The 26375-nt window shown below is 44.7% G+C and overlaps 1 protein-coding gene across 1 annotated transcript in view; it reads right to left on the bottom strand.

Moving 5' to 3' along the window:
• Window positions 1-4523: 4523 nt before the first annotated feature.
• Window positions 4524-26375, bottom strand: part of FARS2 (phenylalanyl-tRNA synthetase 2, mitochondrial) — a 623580-nt gene continuing 601728 nt past the window's right edge. Inside the window, exon 9 of the mRNA XM_045497529.1 lies at window positions 4524-4590. Coding sequence (XP_045353485.1) covers window positions 4539-4590 — 52 coding nt within the window. The 3' untranslated portion in view covers window positions 4524-4538. The remainder of the gene's footprint in view (window positions 4591-26375) is intronic.

Raw genomic sequence — 26375 nt, forward strand, 5'->3', positions numbered from 1 at the left:
TAATCTCAGGTAGAAGGGCGGGACTCTCTGTGCCTTGTGATGTGAGTAGACAGATTCTTGGGAAAGTTTGTGGCAAAATACAGTACAGTAATGTGTGGGTTTTTGATTCATACCAAATTATTCAACACAAAAAGATGCCCATAATGATATCAAGAATGACTGGGGACACCTATTGGAAGTGTGACCGCCTTGCTGTGGAGGCTCTGTCTCTTGCTTTCTGAGGACAGCAAGACATGCATGTGTGGGAAAATGGGGGAAAACATGGTGCAGCTCAGACCATCAGCCTTACAGATGGGTGGAAAGAAGATGAAGCAGTGTGCTGGAGCATACAGGGACTTCTTCCTGGAGGTTGTGGAAGCTGACCCCAGTCCCAGAGAAAGAGAAGGGGAGGATGAGGGTAGGCACAGGGAACAAAGGAGGAGAGCCCAGATTAAGTAAAGGGCTTGTTAGTCAGTGACATCTTTCCCAGAGAAAGCCCTGTAGCAATGCTTAAATAGCCTCTTCACATGAGGGCCTATTACTTCTGGCACTTGTCCACACAGTCACTTTGTCCATGGAAAGTTTTCCATCTCCCTGAAAGGAACCTCTATTTGAGTTAGGATTATTTAACTAATCTTTTTCTTCTTTTAAATGAACAGTTAAGATGGAAAGTTTTAAATTATGTGCTTGATGATATTTATGTGTTTAAGAAATGAATTATTTTAGCACAATAATTTGAACATTGTGCCAGTATCACAGTTAATGACTAAGTAAATGACTCCCACTTTTGGTTTGGGTAAATATTTCTCTCTCCATTATCATTTATTCCCTTATGGGAGCCATAGACTGCATCATAAACTCAGCACAGAGGATTGTTCTAAGTTTGTTTTATTCAATATTTAGTAGAAGCTACCTATAACATCCATTAGGGGAGATAATGGATTTCTTTCCTTTTCTAGAAAGTCTGTACTCCTATGACAGTCATAAAATGAGCATTTTATACACTCTGGGTCTGGATTGACCCAAGTTCTCAAATTGTGCAGGTTTGGAAGCAGGCATGAAAGCAATTCTCTGCCATTCTGAAAATATTCAGTCTTTTCCACTGCCTTCACTGTGGAAAGAAAATGCTGGTGCAAGACTGGAAGATCTGGAGGAGGTGAGTCTGTGTAGGTGTGTGTGTCTGAGACGGTTGGGGGAAGTCATGGAGAAGAGGTGACCACCAGCAGACCTATAAGCTGGACCCAGTCAATGGGAGGGTCCTCAACCCTTTCCCTGTCCTTGAAATATGGGTTCTTCTTGCTCCTCCTCCTCCCAGAAGATGCTCCAAGGACAAAGCCTTGAGATAATGATGTGGTGTTGAGAGCACCTGCATGACATGTGTGACTGAAACCAGTTAAGGCTTTAAGATGTGGTGGGCAGGTGTGGGGATCCATTCATCTTGCTGCTGAGCAAAACAAACCTTGTATGTAAATTCCCTTTGCTCAATAAAACAGCCACCTACCAACATAGAGTGGCCTGAGTCTTTCTTCAGTCTCTCCCTGCCCTCTGAGTATGGTGGCCAGTTTCAGATTTCACCCAGGGAAACTCCAAAAGGGGTCATGAATCAATGAGGAGCCAGCTGGTAAACTGAGTCAGTGATCAGTGACCATACATGTGTGACCCAGGCTCACATGGCATTGAGTTCAGATGTTTTTCCTTCAATACAAAAGCATCATCAACAACCACAACAGATGCAACCCATGGAGTGTCAAGTTGTGCCCGCTGTGTACTGAAGAAGAGCACTCGGCTGTGTGCTCCTTGACGGCAGACACCAATGTCAAGAACCCCATCGTGGGAAGGTTGCAATATCCCTCCTGCCCCCTGCCCTCACACAGCTCTCTACCCTCTTCCCTCCTCTGGGACTTTCCCAAAGCACCTGTCACAACCTAACTTACTAAATATTATTTATTGAATCTTGCTCAATGTCTGTCTCCCTCCCCTACAATGCAATCTCCATGACTGTTTCATACTGTGTGGTTCCCAATTACTAGTACAGTGTGGGTACTCAATAAATATTTAGTGAAGAATGAATGAATTATCCCCCAGTGCCTAGGAAAGCACCTAGAACACCGTAGGGACTCAATACGTAGTTTCAGAATGCATGAAGGGATCCACTGATTAACACGTTATGTCATTTAATCCTACATGATAATTATTATTATTTTCATTTGACAGACAAGAAAACATAGACATAAACAGGTTCAGCAGTTTGTTCAGGGACGTGGAAATGGTTAACAGCAGACAGAGGATGCAAACAATTTTGTCTAGTGTCAAAGCCCATATAATTATGCTAGACTGAATAAGACTGTTTAATGTGGAATTTGGAAACAGATCCATTGAGAACGCATAGATTTACAGATATATATGTGTACATTTCATTACAGCTTGTAAACACTAGTGGCTTAGAGACAAAAATCTAAGATCTGGCCCAGGTTCTCTCTCTTTTAAATTGAGGTATAATTGACATGTAACATGATATTAGTTTCAGGCATACACCATAATGATTTGATACTTGTATATATTGTAAAATGATCACAATTAGTCTGGTTAACATCCATCACGAAAGATAGTTACAAAATGGTTTTTACTTGAGATGAGAACTTTCAAGACCTACTAAGTGAACAACTTATATGTATGCAATACAGAATTACGAACTATAGTCCCCTTGCTGTACATTATAATCCTCAGGACTTGTCTGATTTATAACTGGAAGTCTATGACTTTTGACCCCCTTTCACCCATTTCGCCATGCCCTCCCAATCCTAACCTCTGGCAGCTACCATTCTGTTCTCTGTGTCTATGAGCTTGGTAAGTGGTGTTTCTTTTTTTTCCCATAGATGCCACATCTGAGTGAGATCACATGGTATTTGTCTTCCTCTGACTGACTTATCTCAGCATGGTGCCCTCAAGGTCTGTCTGTATTGTTGCAAATGGCAAGATTTCCTTGGCTGAATAATATTCCATTGTGTATATCTAACACAATTTCTTTATCCTCTTATCCATCAGTGGACACTTAAGTTGTTTTCATGTCTTGACTATTGTAAATAATGCTGCAATGAACATGGGGCTCCAGATAAATATTCAAGTTAGTATTTTAATTTTCTTTGCATAAATATTAAGCAGTGGAATTGCTGAATCTTATGGTAGTTTGATTTTTAATTTCTTGAGGAATCTCCATACTGTTTTCCACAGTGGCTGCACCAATGTATATTTCCCCCAACAGTGCACAGGGTTCCCTTTCTCCACATCCTTAACAACACCTGTTATCTCTTGTCTTTTTGATAGTAGCCATTCTAACAGGTGCAAAGTGACATCTCATTGTGGTTCTGGTTTGCATTTCACTGATAATTAATGATGTAGACTATCTTTTCATGTAACTGTTGGTTGCCTGTTTCTCTTCTTTGGGAAAATGTATATTGTGATCATCTGCACTTTTTTAAATCAGATTGTTTGGGGGTTTTTTGTTATTAGTTTGTATGAGTTCTTTATATATTTTGTATATTAATGTCTTATCAGATATGCTTTGCAAAACTTTTTCCCCATTTGGTAGGTTTTCTTTTCATTTTGTGAGACTACATCATATTAAAACCTTCTTTACATCAGAAGAAACCACCAACACCCATTGAAAAACAGTTAAAAGAGAACTACCATATGATCCAGGAATGTCACTTCTGGATATTTATCCAGATAATTAGGGAGGGTGTTTGTTTGTTTGTTTGTTTGTTTCACAGCCAGCATGGAGTCTAAGCACGACCCTGATATCAAGACCTAAGCTGAGATCAAGAGTCAGATACTTAAGCAACTGAGCCATCCAGGTACCCCCTGGATATTTATCCAAAGAAAACAAAAATACTAAGTCAAAAAGATATCTGCACCCCCATATTCATTGCAGCATTATTTACAATAGCTAAGATATGGAAACGACCTATTAATGGACGGATGGACAAAGAAATTATGGTATATGGAGAGAGTGGAACATCAGTTAGTCATCAAAAAAAAAAAAAAACAACAGTGAAATCTTGCCATTTGTGACAACATGGATGAACTCTGAAGGCATTATGCTAAGTGAAATAAGTTTGACAGAGAAAGACAAATCGTATGATCTCTCTTATATGTGGAGTTTAAAAAAGGAAGAAAAAGGCTCATAGAAGCAGACAACAGATTGGTGTTTACCAAAGGTGGAAGGAAAGGGTTAGGAGTAAATGGGTGAAAACGGTATAAGTCTATTTTTAAAATATTTTTAAATATGAATATGCCCAGGCTTTCAGCCAAAAAATGGAAAGGGAGTTCCAAGCAAGAGGAAAAGGTAAGCAAAGGCAAGAAAGCTGCAGCAATGAGCCAGAGAAATGAGGCAGGACTGGAAGGGCAGAGTTTCCCCAACATCCAGAACTACCTTGGTCACTGCTTTACAGCTGAGGAAACTGAGAGTTAGCCACTCAAGGCCAGGCAATAGCTGCAGGGCCTTTGATGTTCCAGGTTCCTGCCATTCTTGCCTCAGTGGGTCCAGGCTATGAGCGTGGCTAAATACAAGCCTTGTCCAGCAGGAAACATGTCTCTCTTCTGCTTGTATTTCTAGAGAAGTACAAAAAGATAACAGATATTCATGTGTCTATCACTCAAAATGAAAAATGTTAACATTTTGTCACATTTGCATGGGGTCCTATTGCCCATGATTATTCCCAACAGGCAACCCCAGTGGTGAATCTGGTGAGGATCTAGGTTTTTATAATTCTACACCACACCACACACATGTATCTATAAACAAAATACACCATGTGTGTTTTAAACATGCACAGGCAGGACCCAAACAACACATACCATCATACCATTCTCTTGCCTGCTGTTTTCATTCAATATTGTATCTTCAAAGTTTATACAGGTGGAATCATACACTTACTTATATAAACCATTTCATAGTATTCCTTTAACTTATTTACCTGTTTTCCTCCTGACAGACACTTTAGTGGTTTTCAGATTTTTGCTATTATGTCTCATTGTGCACACATGACAATTTGTCTAGAATTCGGATTGCTTGATAGTAGGTTATGCACATGTTTTGGTTCTAGTAGATGTTTCCAAAGTGGGAGGAAGAAGAAGAAGAAGAAGAAGAAGAAGAAGAAGAAGAAGAAGAAAGAGGAGGGGAAGGGGGAGAGGGAGGAGGAGGAGGAGGGTGGGGGGGAAGGGGAGAAGGGGGAGGAGGAGGAGGAAGAGAAGGAGAAGGAGAAGGAGAAGGAGAAGGAGAAGGAGAAGGAGAAGGAGGAGAAAACTTGGGCCAACCCATCCCCTTTCTTCTAGAAATTTCTCCTCTCAATCCATCTCTAGCAAATAGGAACATTCTGCTTTGCCAAAACATCCCAGAGAAGAAGACCGGTGCAGAATTATCTTCTAGGGAATTGCAGTGCTGTGCCATTTTGACACAAATGTTCTGCCTTAACACTTTCCCACTATAGTTAAATCCTCATCCTTCTTGTCCTAATCTATGGAAACAGTAAGAGGTTGCCATCATTTAATGATATCCTTTTACATACCTCATGATAGTTAATAGTTTTTACATTGGATGGAGCCCATGTTTAATTGGAATTAAAGGGTGCTGAGAATGTACAAAGCCATTCTTGTTTGCAGTGAGTTATTCATTGCATTTGTGCTTGCCTTCTTGAGTAGACATCTGGAACTGTGCTACCATAATTATTTCTTATTGTAATGAGTTGAACTATACCCCCACCTACCCAAATAGGTTGAAGTCTTAACCTCCAATACATTAGAATGTGTCTTTACTTGACAATAGGGTCATTGCCGATGTAATTAAGTAAGATGAGGTCACGGTGGAGTAGAGTGGGCCCTGGTCCCACACCAGGGCTGGTGTCCCTATAAGACAGCCATGTGGAGACTCACACAGCAGAACTCCACGTGGCGACAAAGGCAGAGACTGAAATTATTCAGTCGCACCCCACAGAAGGCCAAAGGTTGCCAACAAAGCACCAGAAGCTAGAGGAAGCAAGCAAGGATTCGCCTAAAGTTTTCAGGAAGAGCATGGACTCACTGACACCTTGAATTTGGACTTTTGGCATCAAGAACTGTGAGATAATACAGTTCTCTTATTTCAAAGACACCTGGTTTGTGGTGCTTGTTATGGCAGCCTGAGGAAACAATATAATTATATAAATGGTTTCTCTTTGATCAAGTATCTAACCTGTATTGATCTGGATGAAAGTGTGTCTCCACATTTCACTCATCTCCTCCTGCTTTGAGAGACTTTGGAAGCTTCTGAATGAGGAGGCTATTTTCAGAAATAGTAATGAAAGTTTCAATTTTGGATGTCTTTAATTATAATGTTAAAATGAGTAACACTCCTTCCAAAAAGAGCTACCCTAAATCCATCTGGGATTCAAGGAGATACTGAATTCAAACAACGCACTACTGCCATAGTCCTTAATGGATGCCCAATTCTCTCTAAGAATAGCAGAGCATTATTCTAAAATTAAAATAATCACTAAAGCTGGGTGACAGAATACCTTTATGTGGGCCTCTACAGGCCTGGCTATGCCAGATTTAATTAAGGAGTTTTATTTGCATCAATAAATTATTATCCAAGGTAAAATTAAAGTTATTCGATTTGTTCACACTCAATTTCGTTTAGGTGTACAATTAGTGGTATAAGTCTGTTGCAAAATAATTCAGCCAAGAAATCAATTTTAGCACCTACAAAAAGCCCAACCAAGCTATAATTACAATCTTCCAAATGCTAATTGTGTACAGTTTGGGATAGGAAATATACATATATATCATCTCACTGTTTACAACCAAAAAATTATACTTGCATAAAACATGAGAAAATTATCTTCATTATTTATGACCCTCTAAAGGCTAAGATGTTCCTTTTAGAGCCCTTTTGGATGGATCCACATTAGAAATTATTGTCTTCACTGGCTGCATATGTACCATTTCTTCTTCTTGTGGAGTCAGAAGCTAATGTGTGCTGATGCAGAGAGCCCCATAGTAGGAGGCAGCGGGGACCAGAGATCAATGCAGGAGCTGGGACCTCAGGGAAGAGCCTGGGTTTGGGGGAAATGTCTGTTACCTATAGTATCAACGTGTTCTCATCCATGAGAGAAAGGTCACAAGTTGGGGGATGAGCAGCTAATGGAATAATTGATAAAAATGATGTTAATTTCCAAATAAGAAATTAGATGTATGTTCCAGGCAGGCCATAAGGTAACCATACTTGATGAAAACCAGTGAGAACTAAGACAACATTCAGCAGATTGTTCTGAGAGTCATAATGGCCTCTAGAGCATTCTCTCTCTAAAAATACTGGACAGAATCATTTGGAGCAATATAAGAACGCAAAGGTGGTAGATACCTGAGTTGGATTTTGTTATTTTGACAATGATCTCTTGCTATCCGCCAAAACCACATGCACTGTGACAATGATGCCATGCATTTGCATAGCAAGTCACAGTGTACAAAGGTCCAACATGTGTATCTCTCCCTGGGAGGTCCATTTGCAAGTGATTATTACCGCCACATCTGTTTTTCAGTTGGAGAGGAAACTGAGTGAATTGAAGAAGAAAAAGGACTGGGTAAGTGGGAGACTCAGCCAAGACTCCACAGCCATGCTGGTAACATATTTTGACATACATCTTTCACATTTGCATTTCACAGAAATTCATTATTTTATTTATTGTAAAGAGTTACTCTGTTATGTGCTACACTGCTTGCCTGGGACTATGGGGAGAAATTCCTTAATATCTTAGCACCATAAAGAACTGTTCTCCTGAGCATTGGGGTAGTTACCTATTCCAGCACATTCTCCCTCTAGAAAAATGGATGGATGTTCTTCTGGGTCCTTTTTATGCATAATGACACTTATGTGTCTCTCCAAGGTGCCCAGGTTCTGAAAGGGAAAAGTAAGGATTGATTCAGAGAATGGGTATGGGAAAAGTAGGTAGAATAGGTAGAACTGAGGAGAACAGGAAGATGTCAGCTTCCCTTGACACTAACCCAACTGATTGGCTCACTTGTGTAGAATTTCATGTGACTCTGGTACTAAGTTTGGGGGGAGATGGTGACAAATGCAGTGCATTCAGAGAGAGAATGGGGAGCAGTTAGGAAAAAATTCCCATAAGGAGTTGTTGAAGTAACTGGAGATGTTGAGTCCTGACTACAGAAGTCTCGAGGAAACACTGTACATGCTTTCTATGATGTGGAGAGCCACCATACAAAGAGGCAGGAGAAATCTTCCGGTGAATGCACAGGACATAATGAGATCATTGGAAAAGAACAGCAGGAAGAAAATTTCCTTTCAATGTAAGAGAAGGTATTTTAACAATTCTAGCAGGCAAACAATGGTCAGGGTGTCCTGTAGAACTTTCCACCCTTGACTGGAGGTATCCAAACAGTGACTGGAGAGTTGTCCTAAAGGGTACCATTTGGTTCAAGCAAATGACTCTGGGGTCAGTTCAATGGTACCAAGTTCAATGGTACCAAGGGTACCATTTGGTTCTAGCTCCAACTGCCCATGACTTTACGAATAAGTTCTACTTTGTTCCCAGGGTTCATTATTTTTTTGGTGTTTGCCAGAGACCTCTCCATGGGGCAGTAAACCTTTCTCCCTTCTATTATCTCATGGTCATTTTAGAATGTCATTTCTTTGGCTGGCTCCTTCTTCCCTGGCTCCTTGGGTCTGAAGAGTGATGCCATACTCTGAAGGAATCAGGAAGTGCTGGTGGAAAATTTCTATTAATTGCCAATATATTTTTTATCTTAGTAGACTTTTGTGTTCTCTCTGTACCTCACAGTTTGTAGGCATTTAATGAAGTTTTAATGGTGAATGAGTGAGTATGAATATTATCTTGGCAGCTAATTTTGAAAACAATATTCCAGGCTTTAAGGAGAAAAGAAAAGGGAAATAATCCAAAAAAATTCTAAACCTTTTAAAACAGCTCTAAGTTAGAAATTGAATTAATTGCTCATGATTTTTAAAAATACTCTTAGCAAACTGGAAATAGAAAATTTCCTAAAATGATTTTGAAAACACTATAAAAATACATAGCCTACATCATGCTAAATGGTGAAATATTAAAAATATTCTCTTTAAAATCAAATTAGATAAGGAGGCTTGCTATTTTCAGCTCCAGTGAACATTTTACTAAAGGTTCTTCACTGTGTGATAAGACAAGAAAAAAGGTATAAATAATGCAGTATAAAAAACAAAATTGGTAGAGAAACCTGGGTGGCTCAGTCAGTTAAGTGTCCGACTTCAGCTCAGGTCATGATCTTGCACTTTGTGGGTTTGAGCCCTGCATCAGGCTCTCTGCTGTCAGCATGGAGCCTTCTTCAGATCTTCTGTCCCACCGCTACCCTCCCCCACTCCCTCATGCTTTCTCTCTCTCTCAAAAATAAATAAACATTTTTAAAAATAGAGCAAAATTCAGGTCATGATCTCATGGTTCATGAGTTCAAGCCCCACGTCGGGCTCTGTGCTGACAGTGCAGAACCTGCTTGGGATTCTCTGTGTCCCTCTCTTTCTGCCCCTACCCTTGCTCATGATCACATGCTATCTCTTTCTCTCTCTCAAAATAAATAAACATTAAAAAACCCAAAGTTTTAAAAAATAGAGCAAAATAAACAAAGGTGTATCACCACAAAAATGGTCTCTTCTTAATTTGGCCTTGTTGAATCTGCTTTCCTGTCTCTGCTATCAGTGGCTAAGCAGCACATTAACAAAAGTTTGCTACTCACCAAGTTCCTGTGAACTCTCCAGGTCCACCTGGTCTGATTGTGTCTTGCTTCTCAGCATGGCCAGCCTCTCCTGGGCTCCAGCCTATCTTCAGCAAGCATCTTTACTTTTTGGAACCATATCTTATCTCCTGTCTTTACAGAGCAACTCTCATAAAGGGGCACAAAGCAAACCTTGTCTTCCCTGCCTTATATGATTCTCTATAATCCCTCTCTTAAGGATTTAGCCCGGGTTAAATGTTGTTGATTTGCTTAAAAAAAGAATTTAAATCAAATTGAGTTTTTTATACAGCCTACATATTAAATAAGTATGAACAAATATATGTTATGGGGTCAGAACAGGCATATGGATTGATGAGAAAACAGGCATATTGATTGAGCAGTATGGCTGAAAGATCCAGTCATCTAAGATCTCACTGAGCACGTATCAGCATAGGGGTCAACAAGAGAAAGAGGTGGCCCCTGCCCACCATTAGGCAAGCAACACCATCTATCATACAGAACACAAGTAGATAATATATGCAAAAGAGCTAGATGGACTATTCCCATAGACAGATGGGGGAAAATGTGGGCTAGATGACAGAGCATTGGGTGATTCACACATAACTGGTTGAACTAACATACCCAGCAGAGCAGATTAATGAACAAATGTCAGCATATCGTGAGATCTCTCTTGGCTCTACCCTCATCCCAGTCTTGTCCAACATTTTTATAAATGATTTGGACAAAAGAGGGGTAGTGTAATCAACCAAATGTATGTTATCATGAAAGTAGGAGTGATAGTAAATATGCTGAATAACAGAATCAGAATCCAAAAACCTGTAGAGTGGCTCCAATTAGCCAGCCCGGTTAGGGGTGATGTGTCCAGATAGAGAGACGGGATGTGTTCACCATGCCCAGTGCTGTACTTACCGCACCTGCACGGTCCTTCGGGGGCAACATATGCAAATGGGAATTTTACAGTAAAACAAACTCTAGGCAAAGTGACCAGGATAATGTGACTGGAAACCAGGGTAACTAGATGTGCAATCTAGCACAGGAGATGTAGCCTATGACTACATGTGATCCATTGCCATACATTTAAGGGAATACATATGAAATGAAATAGGATTTCAGCTTATTCCGTGTCATTCCACAAGGCTGAACTAAGACAAGACAGAGTTTGACTTTACGGGAAAGAAAAGGAATATTGGCTTAGTACCTATCTAGTGCCAGAAATGATGCTTAGAGTTTCATAATAATCCTCCCAACAACCAAATAAATTGCTCTGTTTATCTATGGCTAAATAGCAAACCACTACAAAACTTAGTAGCAGCTTAAAATAGCCATGTATTATTCTTCTAGCTCACCTGTCTGTGGGTCAGAAATTTGGACAGGGCAGAGCAAGGAGAGCTTATCTCTTCTCCGTGATGCCTGGGGCCTCAGCTGGAGTGTCTTGAATGGCTGAAGGCTGTTCAGGTGTCCCTCTTGGTCTCTCTATCCAGCCTCCAAGGGTGGGCTTCTTCACATCATGGTGGCCTTGGGATGGGTGAACCTGTTAGGCAGAGCTCAGGGCTCCAAGAGGTGAGGCAGATGTCGCCCCTCCTCTCAGGTCTAGGCTAGAAGCTGGCAGAGCAGTTCCTCTTTACCGCGCTGGTCAGGCTGGTCCCAGGGCCAGTGCGCATTTGGGGAGAGGGAAAAGGAGACAGAGAAAGCCTCTGTGGCTGTCTATGACCCAACACACTGGGGAAGAAGCACAGGATCATAGGGACCGGCAGAGCCAGGACTCAAACCAGAACTGACCAGTGATCATTCCACTCAGTACCTTCAGGCCCTCAGTGACCTCCCAGATGTCCTCTCAATGTGCATGCTTCTTTTTAAAAATTATTTAAGTTTATGTGTTTATTTTGAGAGAGAGAACACAAGCAAGGGAAGGAGCAGAGAGAAAGAGGGAGAGAGAGAATCCCAAGTAGGCTCTGCACTGACAGTGTGCAGAGTCCAATGAGGGATCGAACTCACAAACCCATGAGATCATAGCCTGAGCCAAGGTCAAGACTTGGACATTTAACTGACTGAGCCACCCAGGCACCCAGCCCCCACCCCCGCTACCTTGCTTATCTCCAAATGTGAACCACACATCTCTGTTTGAATTTTACAGCAGCCCATCAGACTCAGCAGGCAGATGTGAATCCTAAACTTATCACGGGCCCCCTCTCCATCCCAAACTGGGCACACCCACTGCCCCTAACATCCACCTAGTCTCCCAGGCTCAGCACATCCTGGCGAATCTGTTCCCACTCTCTCACTCATTTCTTGGGCCCCATGTCAGTCACAAAGTCCTGTGAGTTCACGTACACCACAACAAACCAGGGATCTGGGCTGCTGGTTGGGATACCCCTCTCCAAGCTCACCTAACTCCAGTCATACTGTCCTGATGCTCCTCTGTCCTCATCCCTGCCTTCTGAGCAGAAGCTCAGACAGCATCTCCCAGATGCCACCGTGGCGGATATAGCACCTTCCCTTTGCTCTTCCAACCCCTAAGCTCACTTTCTTCTTCACGGTGTTTATCCTTACCTGATATGGCAGTATCTATTTATTTGCTTATTTGCTGACTGTCCCCATCTCTCCCTGGAACAGTGCCATTCAATAGAAATACAACATGAGGGGTGCCTGGTTGGCTGAGTCAGTTCATCACCTGACTCTGGCTCAGATGATGATCTCACAGTTTGTGGTTCAAGCTCCACATCATGCTCTGTGCCTGCAGCCTGCTTCAGATTCTCTGTCTCCCTTTCTCTCTCTGCCCCTCCCCATTCATGCTCACTCTCTCTCTCAAAAATAAAGAAATAAACTTTAAAAGAAAGGAAAGAAATACAACACGAGCACTGTATGTAATTTCACATCTTATGGTAGCCACACGTTAAAAGCGAGAAAAGAAGCAAGTGACATTAATTGTAATCATATATTTTATTTTGCTCAAAACATCCAGTGTATTATCATTTCAACGTGTAGCCAATGCAAAAAAAAAAAAAAAAAAAAAAAAAAGATTAATGGAATCCTTTCCACTTTTTGTTCTCTGTTTTGAGTTCGGGTGCACATGTTCTCCCAGCACTTCTCGTCGAGACTCGCCTGTTTCAAGGGCTCAGTGGCTCCAAGAGCAGCACAGCTCTAAAATATAATAAGCTCCAGGGCTCAGAGGGCTTGTGCTCCTTGTCCACCTCTCTCTTCTCAGGGCCTGCAACAATGCCTGGCACTGAGTCAGTGTTTGTGGATTGCATAAATACCATAAAGTAAATTGCATCCCTTGTCTTGGTTCTTCTCCCTCCCACACCAGCCCCAGTCCCCCTCACCTCTTGTATGGCAGGCACTTCCTACCTGTTGGCACCTGCAGGTGTGGCTGGTAGTTATTTCCTTTTCCTGGAACCTTGTCACCAGTTCCAGAAGCTACTGGAGAAAGGCTCTAAGGGAGCAGCCCGGGTGTTGTGCCTGTGCCTGCCACCAGTAGCAGCAACATTCAAGCTAGGGAGGCTTTAGAATCTGCCTGATCTGGTGGCCCCACCTGCGGGCACCTGCTGAAGGCCTCTTCCCCTTCTTTCTTAGCCAGAGTGTCTGGGTCTCTGGTTCTCTCCTCCCCTCTCCCTGCCTTTGCCCTTAATCCTGAGCTCTAGGGTGGAGTCCCCTCAGGGATTTCTAAAGGTCTTGAGTGTAACTTAGGTTGGGAACACTGACATCTGATTTTATGCTTTTATAAAAAAATTTTATTTGAGAGAGAGAGAGAGCAAGCAGGGGAGAGGGAGAGAGAGAGGATGAGAGAGGAAGAGAGAGAGAGAGAAAGTCTTAAGCAGGCTTCATGCTCAGCACAGAGCCCAACTTGGGACTCAGTGCTACAACCCTGAGATCATGACTTGAGCCAAAATCAAGAGTCAGATGCTCAACCAACTGGATCCCAGGCACCCCGATCTCATGTTTTTTGACTGAAGAAATTGATGGCAGAGGCCTGTTTGGTCTGAACTGGTGCCTACCATGATGGCTGGCTCTAAGGACCCACTGCCTGCCCATTTGTCTGCTACTTCTGTGACAGCTTGGTGCCAGCCTGCTGCCCGAGCTCTTGGCCTTGGCTGACAGTTCCAAACTTCTTGTCCCTGGATGTTCCATCTAAGTGTGGCCCAGAGTGGTCAGCTGGCTTTGAGTTCCTCCTCTACGGATTCTTTTTTGTTAAAGAATGTCAGCTTTACGGGAGTGTCTAGGTGGTTCAGTCAATTAAGCGTCCAACTTTGGCTCAGGTCATGATCTCACAGTATGGGTTCAAGCCCCACATGAGGCTCTGTGCTGACAGCTCAGAGTCTGAAGCCTGTTTTGGATTCTGTGTCTCCCTCTCTTTCTGCCCCCCCCCCACTTGCACTCTTTCTGTCTCTATCTCTCAAAAATAATAAATAAACATTTAAAAAGTTGTTTAAAGAATGTCAGCTTTGCCAGCTTATGATCCACATACCATACAACTTCCTTTTTAAAGAGTATGATTCAATGGATTTTGCTATATTTACAGATAACGTGCAAATATCACCACAGCTCATTTTAGAAACTTTTCACAACCTGTAAAAGAAACCCCACACCCTTTAGTTACCACCCCCGTTTCCCCTCCTCCACAGCCCTAGGTCGCTAATAGGTCTCTATAGATCTCCCTATTTTGAACACTTCCTATGAATGGGGTTATATAATATGCGGTCTTCTGTGACTAGCTTCTTTCACTTAGCATGATATTTCCATGGTTCTTCATATAGCATGTATCCCTTCCTTTTTAGGGCTGAATAATATTCCATTGTATGGACATATCCATTCATCAGCTGATAAGCATTTGGATTCTTTCCACCTTTTGGCTATTATGAATAATGCCGTATGAACACTCATGTACAATCCCCCATCAGTTCTCCCCGTATCTTGCTGCCAGGCTGATCTTTGACAAACATGGGAGAGCAGATCAGTTTATTGTGCTGACACTTCCAGGGGCTTGGCCCTTCACAACTGGAGTGCCCTTCATTTCCCCCCCATGCTATGGAGGGAGCAATGGAGGAAGCAATGGAGGAAGCAATGGAGGGCCATGGTCAGGGCAAAGGCTTTGGACCCAGAGGTCACAGTTATTGTTACCAGTGGGCTAAGCCAGACACAAAACCAGCCCAGTTTTGGAATTTGGGGACAGCAGTGATGATTCTTTCACTTTGATTTACTATCCACTAGGCAACAAGCAGATCAAAGATGCCAGGGGCTGTACTCCACAAGGCTACCTTCTGACTTCCACAGAGATGTCCAGGCTCAGAGGACAGCTGGCCACCCTCCATGTGAGCCCACAGAGCCCAGCACTGCCCCTCATCAGCTAGAGAGGGACCATGACTTCAGGGTCCTCCACATTAGCACTGTAGCCACACTCATCTGTGTTCTACCTCTGACTGCCTCATCAGGTAACACCGCAGTGCTTATTATCCCCTGTTTATGGGGATAATAATACACCAACCTCACAGGATTCCTGAAAATCCATGCATGCATGCATGAACCAGGCCAGAACAAGGAAAGCACTCTATGCATGTCAGCCACGATCTCTTCCCAAGGCAAACACTTTGCTCTGTGGAGACTTCTCTCCCACCTGTGCTCATCCCCTCTTCATACCTTGCATCTAGATTCTCAGGTTAACCAAGTTCTGGCTATTTCTATTAGTTTCCTACTGCTGTTGTAACAAATTGCCACAAACTCAAATGTGATGGCTTAAAACACACACACTTAATATATGTGCCTTCTGGAGTGCAGAAGGCCGAAACTTGTCACAGTGGGCCAAAATCAAGGTGTTAGCAGGGTTCTGTTTCTTCTGGGGACTCTAGGGAAGAATTGTTGCCCTGACCTTTCTAGCTTCTTGATGCTGCCCCCAGTCCTTAGCTCACAGCCCCCTCCTCCATCTTGAAAGCCAGCCAGCAATGGCTGGTGGAGTCTTTCTCAAATTGGGTCAGTCGGCCTCTCTGAGTCTGTTGTCACATCTCTGCTTCCTCCCTTGAGATTTCCTTGGCCCACCTGGATAATCCAGGATAATCTCCCCGTCTCAACTCAGCTCATTAGCAACGTTTATTCCAGCTGCAACCTAATCCCCTCTTGCCACAAAACCTTTTGTCATGGCAGCTCCAGGTATCAGAGTGCAAATATCTCTGGGGAGCATTATTCTGCCTACCATACTATTCTTTAATGTTCAATTATGGCCTCGCCTTGCCACTTGGGTCTTCCCCAAATGACCCAGTCCTCTGCCTCCTTTCCTAAATGCCCAAAATACTTATCATCTGTAACCTTCATGTTTACATAGCTTTTGTGCCATCGTGTACTCTTCCATAAGTGAAATGTAAAGTCCAGAAAGGCATGGACCACGTCTCACCCCCTGAGAGAGGCAGCGTGGCAGAGCAGAAAGGCCCGGAACTGGGAGCCAAGGGGCCTTGTTTCCATTCTAGCCTCTGGCTGGGAAACCCTGAGTGATTTTCTGGACATCTGTGATTCTCATTTCCCTTTCTGTAAAATGGGGTTCATCCAAACTCTAGCCATAGCCACTGTTAAAAATCAAAACAAAGCAACACATCAACAAAAACAAACTACTCAATGAAAAAAAAATGGGCAGAGGTCTTCAATAGACATTTCTCCAAATAAGACATACAAATGACAAAAAAAGCACATGAAGAGATACTCAACATCACTCATTAGGAAAATGAGGTACTACTTCATGTCCATTGGGATGGCTATTATAAAAAGAAAAACAGAAAATTACAAGTGTTGGCGAGGATGTGGAAAAATTGGGACACCTGTGCATTGCCAGTGGGAATGTAAGATGGTGTCGCTGTTGGGGAAAACAGTATGATGGTTCTTCAAAAAATTAAACAGAGAATTACCGTATCATCCAGCAATTCCACTTCTGGGTATATGCCCAAAGGGAAAGCAGGGACTTCAACACCCACGTTCACAGCTGCACTATTCACTACAGCCAAAAGGTAAAGCAACCCAAGGCACCATCAACAGATGAATGGATAAACAAACTGTGGTATACTCATACAATGGAATATTGGGGCCACCAACAGGGATGGTCCCACCACCCACCAGAGACACAGTCTTAACAAGGAAAGAAATTCTGGAACATGCTACAAAGTGTGTGAACCTTAAGGCTACTATGCCAAGTGAAATGAGCCAGTCACCAAAGATGAATATTTTATGATTGCATATATGAGGTTCCTGAACAGTCAGGCTTATAGAGACATAAAGGAGAAAGATGGTTGCCAGGGGCTAAAGGGTCGAGCAGGAGTTAGTGTTTAATGCGGACAGACTTTCAGTCTGGGAAGATGGAAAACTTCCGGGGATGGATGGCGGTGATGGTCGCAGAACAACGTGAAGGTACTTATGCCACAGAACCTTCCACTTAAAATGGTTAAGATGGTACATTTTATATTACATATACCTTACTGCAACAACAACAAAAAATCAAGCAATGTAAGTAGAAGTGCTCTGGTAACTATAACATTTGTACAACTTTAAGGTGACGGTTTCCTGATATCCTATTACCTCCTCACCATTTTTCTGCTCATATTCCAGATCCCAATAAATAGTGCAGAGTTGCCCAGGCACATACATCTTCCTGTCCTTTTCTTTCCCAGCCCATCTGCAGACGTGTGTAGCTAACCATCTTACCTGACGATGTCTCGTAAACTATAGCAGTCTGAACATTTTTAAAAGTTTTTTTTAATGTTTATTTATTTTTGAGAGAGAGAGACAGAGTACGAGTGGGAGAAGGGCAGAGAGAGAGGGAAACACAGGATCCGAAGAAGGCTCCAGCCTCTCAGCTGTCAGCGCAGTCTGACGTGGGGCTCAAACTCATGGGTTGCAAGGTCACGACCTGAGCCAAAGTCGGAAGCCCAACCGACCGAGCCACCCAGACGCCCCTGAACATTTTTAATGTGACAAAACGTGAAAAGGGATGGAGAAAGAAAGGTAGAGATGTGTGTGCATTGTGCATTCATGGATTTGTGTTTATAATCCAACGATGTTATTTTTCAAGTCTGCCTAAAGCTGGTTCCACCTGCTGGTTTCTTTTGGTGACCCAAATACGTGAGTGCATTCTCCATATGCTTTGGAGTTCTCACACAATGAGCTGTGTTTGTCCCTCGACTGACTTTATGCAGTGGAAGCAGAGCACACAGCACGTAGACCAGGGAGCCCGAAATCCTGAGCCAAGCTGCACGCAGGGTAGGTAGGAGCTGGGGGAAGCAATAAGACCTAATAACCTCACCCATTCTCCTAATTGCTTTCTTCTCACAAAGAACCACACCAGAGGCTCTGGTGGCCCTCAGGGAAATCTCTGCTTGTTATGAGGCCGGTGGGCAAGCCTTCCCTCACTGTGAAATGCTGGCAGTTTGTGTCAACAAATCCAATTTCAGTCAATCAATAGCCCGCCTCCTAGCTCTGTCCTCCAGGCCCCACAGAGCCGGGAACTGGCTTCCCCTTCCTCCCAGCCCTGCCCACAGGAGCCCTGGCAGGAAGAGCGGCTGGCTGGGTACAGAGGATGAACAGGCAGTGGGGTCCAGCTGGTTGTGGCAGAGGGCCACCAACAGGGATGATCCCACCGCCCACATGAGACACAGTGCGGCGTGTGGGTTACAAGCGCCAGCTTTTCACAGAGAAGCCCAGGTACAAGGGCTGGCTGTGCTACTTTTGCCTGTATGGCCTTCGGCAAGCTCTTCACCTCTTTGAGCTCCAGGTTCCTCCTTTCTAAGGCAGGATGGTAATGGTGCCCACATCCGGGATTGTTCAGAGAAGGATTACCAATGCATGCAAGGCACCCAGCTCGTCTCTGGCCCATATTAAGTATAAAGAGGGAGAGGCACTGGAGATCTGCCAAACCTTACAAGCCCGATAGGACAGCACATGGGAGCTACTGTGGAGATTACAGTCATCGTTAGCACCATCATCATGACCCCTGTCTTCTGGAGGATTGTGTGGGAAAACAGCTCAGGACTCTACTGGCAGAGAGGGAACCAGCCCATGTAGGTCTACCAACATGGAGGAGAATGTTTGACCATACACTAGTTCATGAAGGTTCCCTAAGCAGACATGCTTATTAGATGTCATCAGTGTTTGTAAAAAGAAATATCCAAACTGTAGGGGTGCCTGGGTGACTCAGTTGGTTAAGCATCCAAGTCTTGGTTTCAGCTCAAGTCATGATCTCGTGGTTTCATGAGTTCAAGCCCCACATTGGGCTCTCTACTGACAGTGTGGAGCCTGCTAGGGATTCTCTCTCTCTCCCTCTCTCTCTCTGCCCCTCCCCCACTCACCCTATCTCTGTCTCTCTCAAAATAAATAAACTTAAAAATATATATATCCAAATTGTAGTGTCCTCATCAGATGCCTGGTACCTGACCTCAGGAGAGTCATTTGCAGGCAGATGTTCCCAAGGAAGTTTGCTCCATCGCCTGGCACAACATGGAATAGGGACAGGGTTTGACCTCAGACATACTGGTTTTCCAGAGAGCAAGGCAAAAGGACTCCACAGCGGTTCCCTGAGATTTCTGCATTTCCCCTGGGAAGCCAGAAAGAACAGAGCCCTCCCCAAAAAGGAGCCCTCTCACCTGTAGGGGAGGTCACAGTTTCATAGATCTTTGGGTGCTAGAGGTCCCCACCGGGCAGCAAAGAGTTAACACAACCCTACTTCTTGCTAGCTGGCCATCATGCCCAATAGATTGGGGGGTGAGACCCTTCTGCATGTGCATGATCACGTGAATTCCCCACAGGGCCAGGAGCAAAGCCCCTCAGAGCAGGACACACAAGGACAGGTTCAAGCTATCAGGCAGCACAGGGCTCCAACTGAAGCTCCGGAAATATGGAATTTGTAACTAACCGAGGATGCAAACATTTCTCCAGCAGGAAATGGTTAGAAAGAAAGACCATAGAGTGCATTTTGCGCCTGCCGTTGCTGCTGCTGTTTTGCTTAATTGGGAAAGGAAAGAGAGTAATTAGAGGTGAGGTTTCCAGATGCAGAATGCCTTAATATTTATGGAGTTTCTACTCTGAGGCAAGCACTGTGAGAGACCCTTCCACATTCATTATTTCATTTTGTGCATCACAATAACCCTGCCTAGCCAGTATATTTACCTTTTTGTTGTTGTTAAATGAGGAAGCAGAGGCTCAGATATTACCTGAAAGCTCAGGGACCTGGCACTGAGCAGGTACTCAGTAATGAGAGATTAACGGAGACCTGCCCAGGGTCACAGTTAGCAGGAAAGATTCAAATGCAGATTCTAAAGGTCCAGGCCACTCCTGACCCCACTTTGCTCTCTCCCTACCTGCTTGCTCAGGCCAGGAGACTAGGAGGCCTTCATCAGGAATGGGTTTTGGCTTCTGGGAAAAACTTCCAGATGGAGAAAATAAAGCTTTTTCTAGAGGAATCTGCTTTTACAGGAGCAGCCATATCTCCATGCAGCCCAAGGGGAGATCCCTCTGAACATTTAAGGTAGTCTCAGATATTCAGAGGAGAGAGTCAAAGATTCTGAATTTAAAAGAAAAAGGGAGTGAAAGACCCGCAGGCCAATAAAATGTGAGTTATATCTGCTATGAAATTGGGCTTTCCTATGAAAGCACGGGGTCAGTGCCTGCTTCCTTTCTGGAATTTACCTTACGGTGAGTACAGTGAAAACCAAAAGAACAAAAACCAAGTCGCCATGCATGTTTGGGACATTTGGGATTAGGATATATAAGCACAGTGGGAAGAGTCCTAGAAATTGCTCCCAGAAATTTGATTACTGGGTAGAAATGACAAGAATCTGGATTTCCAACCAGACTTCTTGAGTTCCAGACTCTAGCATATGAAACTTCTTCCTGACACTCCATGCAGATGCACCATGGGCATATACAACTCATCATACCTGCAGTCAAATGAATGATTGGTTGCTGCTTACACCCACCCCCATGCCCACTGCCACCAACGGGAACATGGCCTGCCTTCTCTACTTGGGTTGGAGGTATCATTGTCGTCCACCCAGCCTCTCAAACTAGACACTTGGGATATGCGTCAGCCCTCCCTCACCGATCCAGCAGGCTGCGTCCTGCCAGAGTCTCTCCTTCACACTGTCACTGACCTGTGGCATCTTTCTTCCATTCTCATACTCGAGCTTCTAGACCAGCCTCCCCAGTTGTAGTCTTACCCTCCTGTGCCCATCAGTGGTTCCAGAGACATTCTTCTAAAATCCTAATTTGATCATGGCACTCCCCTACTTATCAGCTTCCATCACTCACCAGCATTGCACACTCTAGAGTCCAAGCCTCTTAGCAGACTCTGAAAACTTGCATGATCTCCATAGATGGACAAATTGGGCTTGCCTCCAAAGTGCCTCCCATCTAGGTTAAATAAGTGCCACTGAGAGGGTTCATTTTATGTGTCACCTTGGTCAGACATACTAGTTGGCTTGGGCTGCCATGTAAGATACCACAGGCTGGGTGGCTTAAACAGCAGAAAAGTATTTCCTTGTGGTTGTGGAGGCTGGAAGTCCAAGATCAAGGTGCCAGCAGGATTGGCTTCTCCCGAAGCCTCTCTCCTTGGCTAACAGACAGCCACCTTCTCACTGTGTCCTCATGTACCCCTGCTTTTTTCTCTCTGTGTGTCCTAATCTCCTCTTTTCATAAGGACATCAGTCATACTGGATAAAAGCCCACCCTAACAGGCTCAGTTTAACTTCAACACCTCATCAAGGGTCCTATCATCAAATACAGTCATATTCCAAGGTACAGGAGGTTAGGACTTCAACATATGGATTTGGAAGGGACATCATTCAGCCCATAACAGCGATAGTATCCAGTTTGGGGGTCAAACACCAGTTTAGATGTTGCTGTGAAGGTATTTTTTAGATGTGATTAAAATTTAAATCAATGGTCTTTAAGTAAAGCAGGTAACGGTCCATAACATGGGTTGGCCTCATCCAATCAGTTGAAGGCCTTGAGAGAAAAGACTGAGGTCCCCTGAGGAAAAGAGCATTCTGCCTCCAGGCTGCCTTTGGCTTAGAGCCAATCATATCAATTCTTCCCCAGCTCTGGGATTTCAGACTTTCCAGCTCCAATAATTGTGTGGGACAATTCCTTAAAGCAAATCTGTCTTGGGGCACCTGGGTGACTCAGTTGGTTAAGCACCCAACTTCGGCACAGGTCATGATCTCACAGTCAGTGAGTTTGAGCCCTGCATCAGGCTTTGTGCTGACAATTCAGAGCTTGGAGACTGCTTAGGATTCTGTGTCTCCCCCTCTGTCTAGCCCTCCCTGGCTTGTTCTCTGTCTGTCTGTCTCTCTCAAAAATAAATAAACATTAAAAAAAAATTTTAAACAAATCTCTCTTGATATATGTACACATATCTTTTTGGTTCTATTTCTCTAAAGAACCCTGACCAGCCCTAACCACATACCCCAAAAGATACCTGAAAACACATAAAAATGTAAATACAGAGGTAGGCAGTCAAGGGTTGGTATGGTGTTTCCAAAATCACCAGGGGCCCAGGCTACTTCCATCTTGATACTTAGTGTGCTATCTCATGGTCCTACCTGGCTGCTTGAGCTCCAGATATCACGTCTCTATTCCAGCCAGCAGGAGAGAGGAAGAGACATAAAAGAGAACACCTCTTCCTTTCAGAGATACATTCTGTAAATTGAACATGAACATCTCGTTAGCCAGAATTTGGTCACATCTAGTTGCAAGGAAACTGGGAATGTAGTCTTTATTCCAGAATATGTGTGCCCAGCTAAAATCAGAAGGTTTTATATAATCATAGAAAGGAGGGGTGGATATGGCAGTGCACCACAATACATTTGCTACAAGTACCAGCTTAAGTGGGTGCCAACAGGAATGAATTATTTAGAAATTAAGAGATTAACGTGGACAGGGACAGGCAGAGAGGGCTCTATGATGGAAAGGGGACCTAGGCTACTTTTGAAGGAAGGGTTAATTCTCTCAAGCAGGAGAACATCCCCGCAAGCTTGTCCCAGGGTGCGCATAAACACTACTGTGAGCAGCATGACACTGGGGCGGGGGGGGGGGGGGGGGGGGGGGTGCGGGCTGCTCAGCCCAGGATCTGCAGAGTGTGAGGCCAGTGCTGGAAGGCCTCTGCAACAGGCTGGCAGGCAGCAGCTGCCAGCCGAGGATGGACAGGCTGACGGCTAATGGGACCCACGGCCAAGGGCATGGCGACCCTTCCAGCACTGATTCAGTCTTCACAGAGACCAGGGGTCGGGGGAGGCCGGGGAGTGAGGGAGGGGCCGTGGGATTGCTTCCATCTCCTCAGGGCAAGCCAGCCAATGGGCGGCCTCGCTGATGTTGTAATGCTCCAGCTCGGCATTTCATTGGCCAGCTCTCTTTCTGGGCTCAAACTATTTTTTCATTCCCCCCCTACACCCCCCCCCTCCCCAGAAGTCGCAACTAGGCATAAACAAGATACAGAGGAGCAGCGCTGAGCCCAGATGGGTGGAAGAACACGCCCCTCAAGTGCTGTGTCGTCTGTGAGGACAGAAACTGTGACAAGCCCCCAAGCCCCTCAAAGGCCTTGGGGAGGCTGGGCTCTCCCACCCAGGCATAGGAGAGATTTCTCCCCTCTGATATTTATTTTTGTTTTCACAGTTTTACAATTCATGTTTCTTACTGTATGGTCGCTCAGGGCTTTTAACACACCAAAGGGCTCCGTGAAGCTTCAACAGGGATAAGCCTGTAAGTGAGTAGCATTTCCGAAACCTGGTTGATCTCAGAGTCTTTTACTCACAGACCATATTCCACTGGACACGCTCTAGAAGATGCTCCGCTAGCAAGTCACTCCGGAAATCCCAGCTCTTCAGGAAGTCATCCTCCCAGGGCCCCTCCCTGGGCTGGGTTATCTGGCCTCCACATCCACCTTGGGGTCTGCCCTTGCCAGGCTCTGCTTAGTTGGAGCCTTGTGGCTTAATAGTCATGAGCACCAGCCCAGGGTCACTCGTGGCCCCAAGTTGGGGTGGGAGGTGGAGGTGAGAAGTCTGGTGCTGGGAGAGCCTTACTCTCCCTCCTATGTCCCCCTTTGCACCCACCTGTGGATGCCAGGCGGCCAGCAATGACAGGCCCTTCTCAACACCAGCATCCTTGAGTGCTAGAGATGGATTCTGCACTCAGGGTGCTCCCTGGGAGGACCCAAGGCAGAGAACTAAGCAAGTCACTGCAATACCGTGTGCTGGGTGCAAGACTGGAAGTCATACCACATATGGTCATGGCTCTGAGGAAGGGAGTGATCGCTCTATTTTGGAGGGGACAGTGGGACGGGGCACCAGGGAGAAAGGGGATATAGGAGGCTAAAGACAGAAGTCAGTGCTTGAGGTGGTCAAATGAAACCTCTACGCAGTTTAGGGTCCTCCAAAGTGTTCGCATCCCAGGAAACCAGGCCTGAGAACCAGACTTATGGGACAAGGGCTAAGCTCACCAGTGTACTCCAAGTTAAAAGCAGGCCTAGTGCCTGTGCAGAGAGTCAATGAGCCTGGGCTGGTGTGTGCTCTGGCCAAGCCCATGCCTGGTTTTCCTACTGCATCTCCCAGATTGTGTCTGATACCAGAGAGGGAACTTCTGTCAGGTGATAGCCACGTGGTCAGAGGCGAGCAAGCCTCTTCATCCCAAGCGGGGTTAAGCACGTTGTATGGCGGTGGGGCAGAGGCATGGGAGTTGCTGGTGCACTGAGGCTCGGGGCTAAAGTGGTAAGAAGAGGCTGAGGACAAGATGGAGCAGAGACAAGGTAAAAGTTGAAGAGCGGGAGGAAAAAGATGGCAGCTTGATGTGGTGCTGGTGCCCCGGGGATTAGGAGCTTTGCATTCTGGCTCCAGCTCGCCTTCTTCCTGCCTGTGTGACCTTGGGCCAGGCATCTCTGATCTGGGCTAGTTCACTTTTCTATAAAAGGAAGTGGGGAGAGTAGCTATCATCCTTAAAGCCCCCTCCTTCTCAAGTGTAATAACATCTTCCTTTCTGGAAGGTCCCTTACCAACTGCAGGTGTTACCACTATAAACAGGAACGGGTAGACAGATGCGGGTGGCACGGTGATCCTCATGAGGGTGGGGTGAGGCTGCTAGCACCCTGGGCTGACTCAGAACGGTGCAGCACACAGCCCTCCCCGCCCCCCCCCACACCATCTCTCTGCTTTCTACCTGCTGAGCCCCCCAGGACACTGCAGCTCATGTAATAGTCTCCTCCAGTTCCCATAATGGTCCTGCAGCAGCTCCTGCAGGCTCAGCCTCTCTCTGCTGGCAGCAGGCTGTGAGTTCAGAGGGAAAATGAGCTCCTGGCTCTTGGGAAGGTGAAATCAGGCTCCAGAGTCAACCCAGGACAGTGGTAGAGCCACAGTTTCCCCTGGACACAAGGCCTGTGCAGGGCCCATACAGCGGAACTCTCACTCATTCCTCCACCCTGCAGAATCTAAATAGAAAGAGAAGGATCAGCCTTTGCTCCTCATTTGATATGGTACCCTTTCTTGCAGTTGTTTCCAAACCATGTTTACCTAAGAGTCCTGTCTGTAAATGCAATCTAACATGAAAGTGTAAACAACAAGTATTCAATAATTATTCCTTGAAATAAATGTCTATCGGGTGCAGTGTTGAGAACTTGCTACACAATGATGGTCCAAATAGGCCTTCTCCCTGCCTTCAGAGCGTCTGGTTTAGTGAGTGAGACCACACATAAACAAATATTTTATGGACACTTACGATCAATGCAATGAAGGGAAAGAAAGCGGGGATGTGTTTAGGTTGATTTGTCAGGATGGATTTCCTGGGAAGGGATGCTCCTGCCTCTAACGAGGACCTGGTCAGTGTGAAAGCTGAGGACAGGGCCAGGCAGAGCCTTCAGTGACTGACAACACCCAGAAATAATGAGCAACTCCCACATGCAGATGGGACAGTGAGATGCCCCTGCCTGGTGGGAGGTGCTGACTTTCTCCACAGCGCAAGCCAAGCCAACAGCTCCCAACTGTGCCCCCAGTGGCCTGCCAAACATCAAGTCATAGGTTAAAATGTACAAATACAGAGATTTTCACACAATCGATACACATTAAGCATTTGAAGGTGACCAGCCCCATAAAAAAAGCATCAACAAATTCAACAAAACAAAGAGCTTACAACTGGGGAAACTGAGTTACTAGCGTATCAGAACAGAAAGTTTTAGATCCATGTATTTAATATCTTCAGAGAGATAAGGGAAGATGTATATATCACATATATCAAGAGAAAAGATGGGTATGACTCAAGAGCCTGGCAATTATGAAGAGAACTAATGAGAGATCTTAGAAATGAAAAATATAATTATGCAAAAATTATTCTGACTGTAGTGTGGAGAATGAATACAAGGAGGCAAGACAGATAGAATCCAGTAAGGGATGACAGTGGCTTTGGCTAGGATGGGGGCAGAGCAGAAAGAGAAGAGTAGATGTATTCAAAATATATTTTAATGAGGATTCTGCAAGACTTTCTAACTTGCTAAGGGTTTGAATGTGAGGATGAAGGAGAGAGGGCACTCAGGGATGATTTCTAGAACAAACACAGAACTGCTCCCTGCATAGACCAGGGAAGCCCCTTTACCCTCTGTGTGCATCAAAATG

The sequence above is a fragment of the Leopardus geoffroyi genome, chromosome B2 (genome assembly GCF_018350155.1).
Source record: "Leopardus geoffroyi isolate Oge1 chromosome B2, O.geoffroyi_Oge1_pat1.0, whole genome shotgun sequence".
Lineage (NCBI taxonomy): Eukaryota > Metazoa > Chordata > Mammalia > Carnivora > Felidae > Leopardus > Leopardus geoffroyi.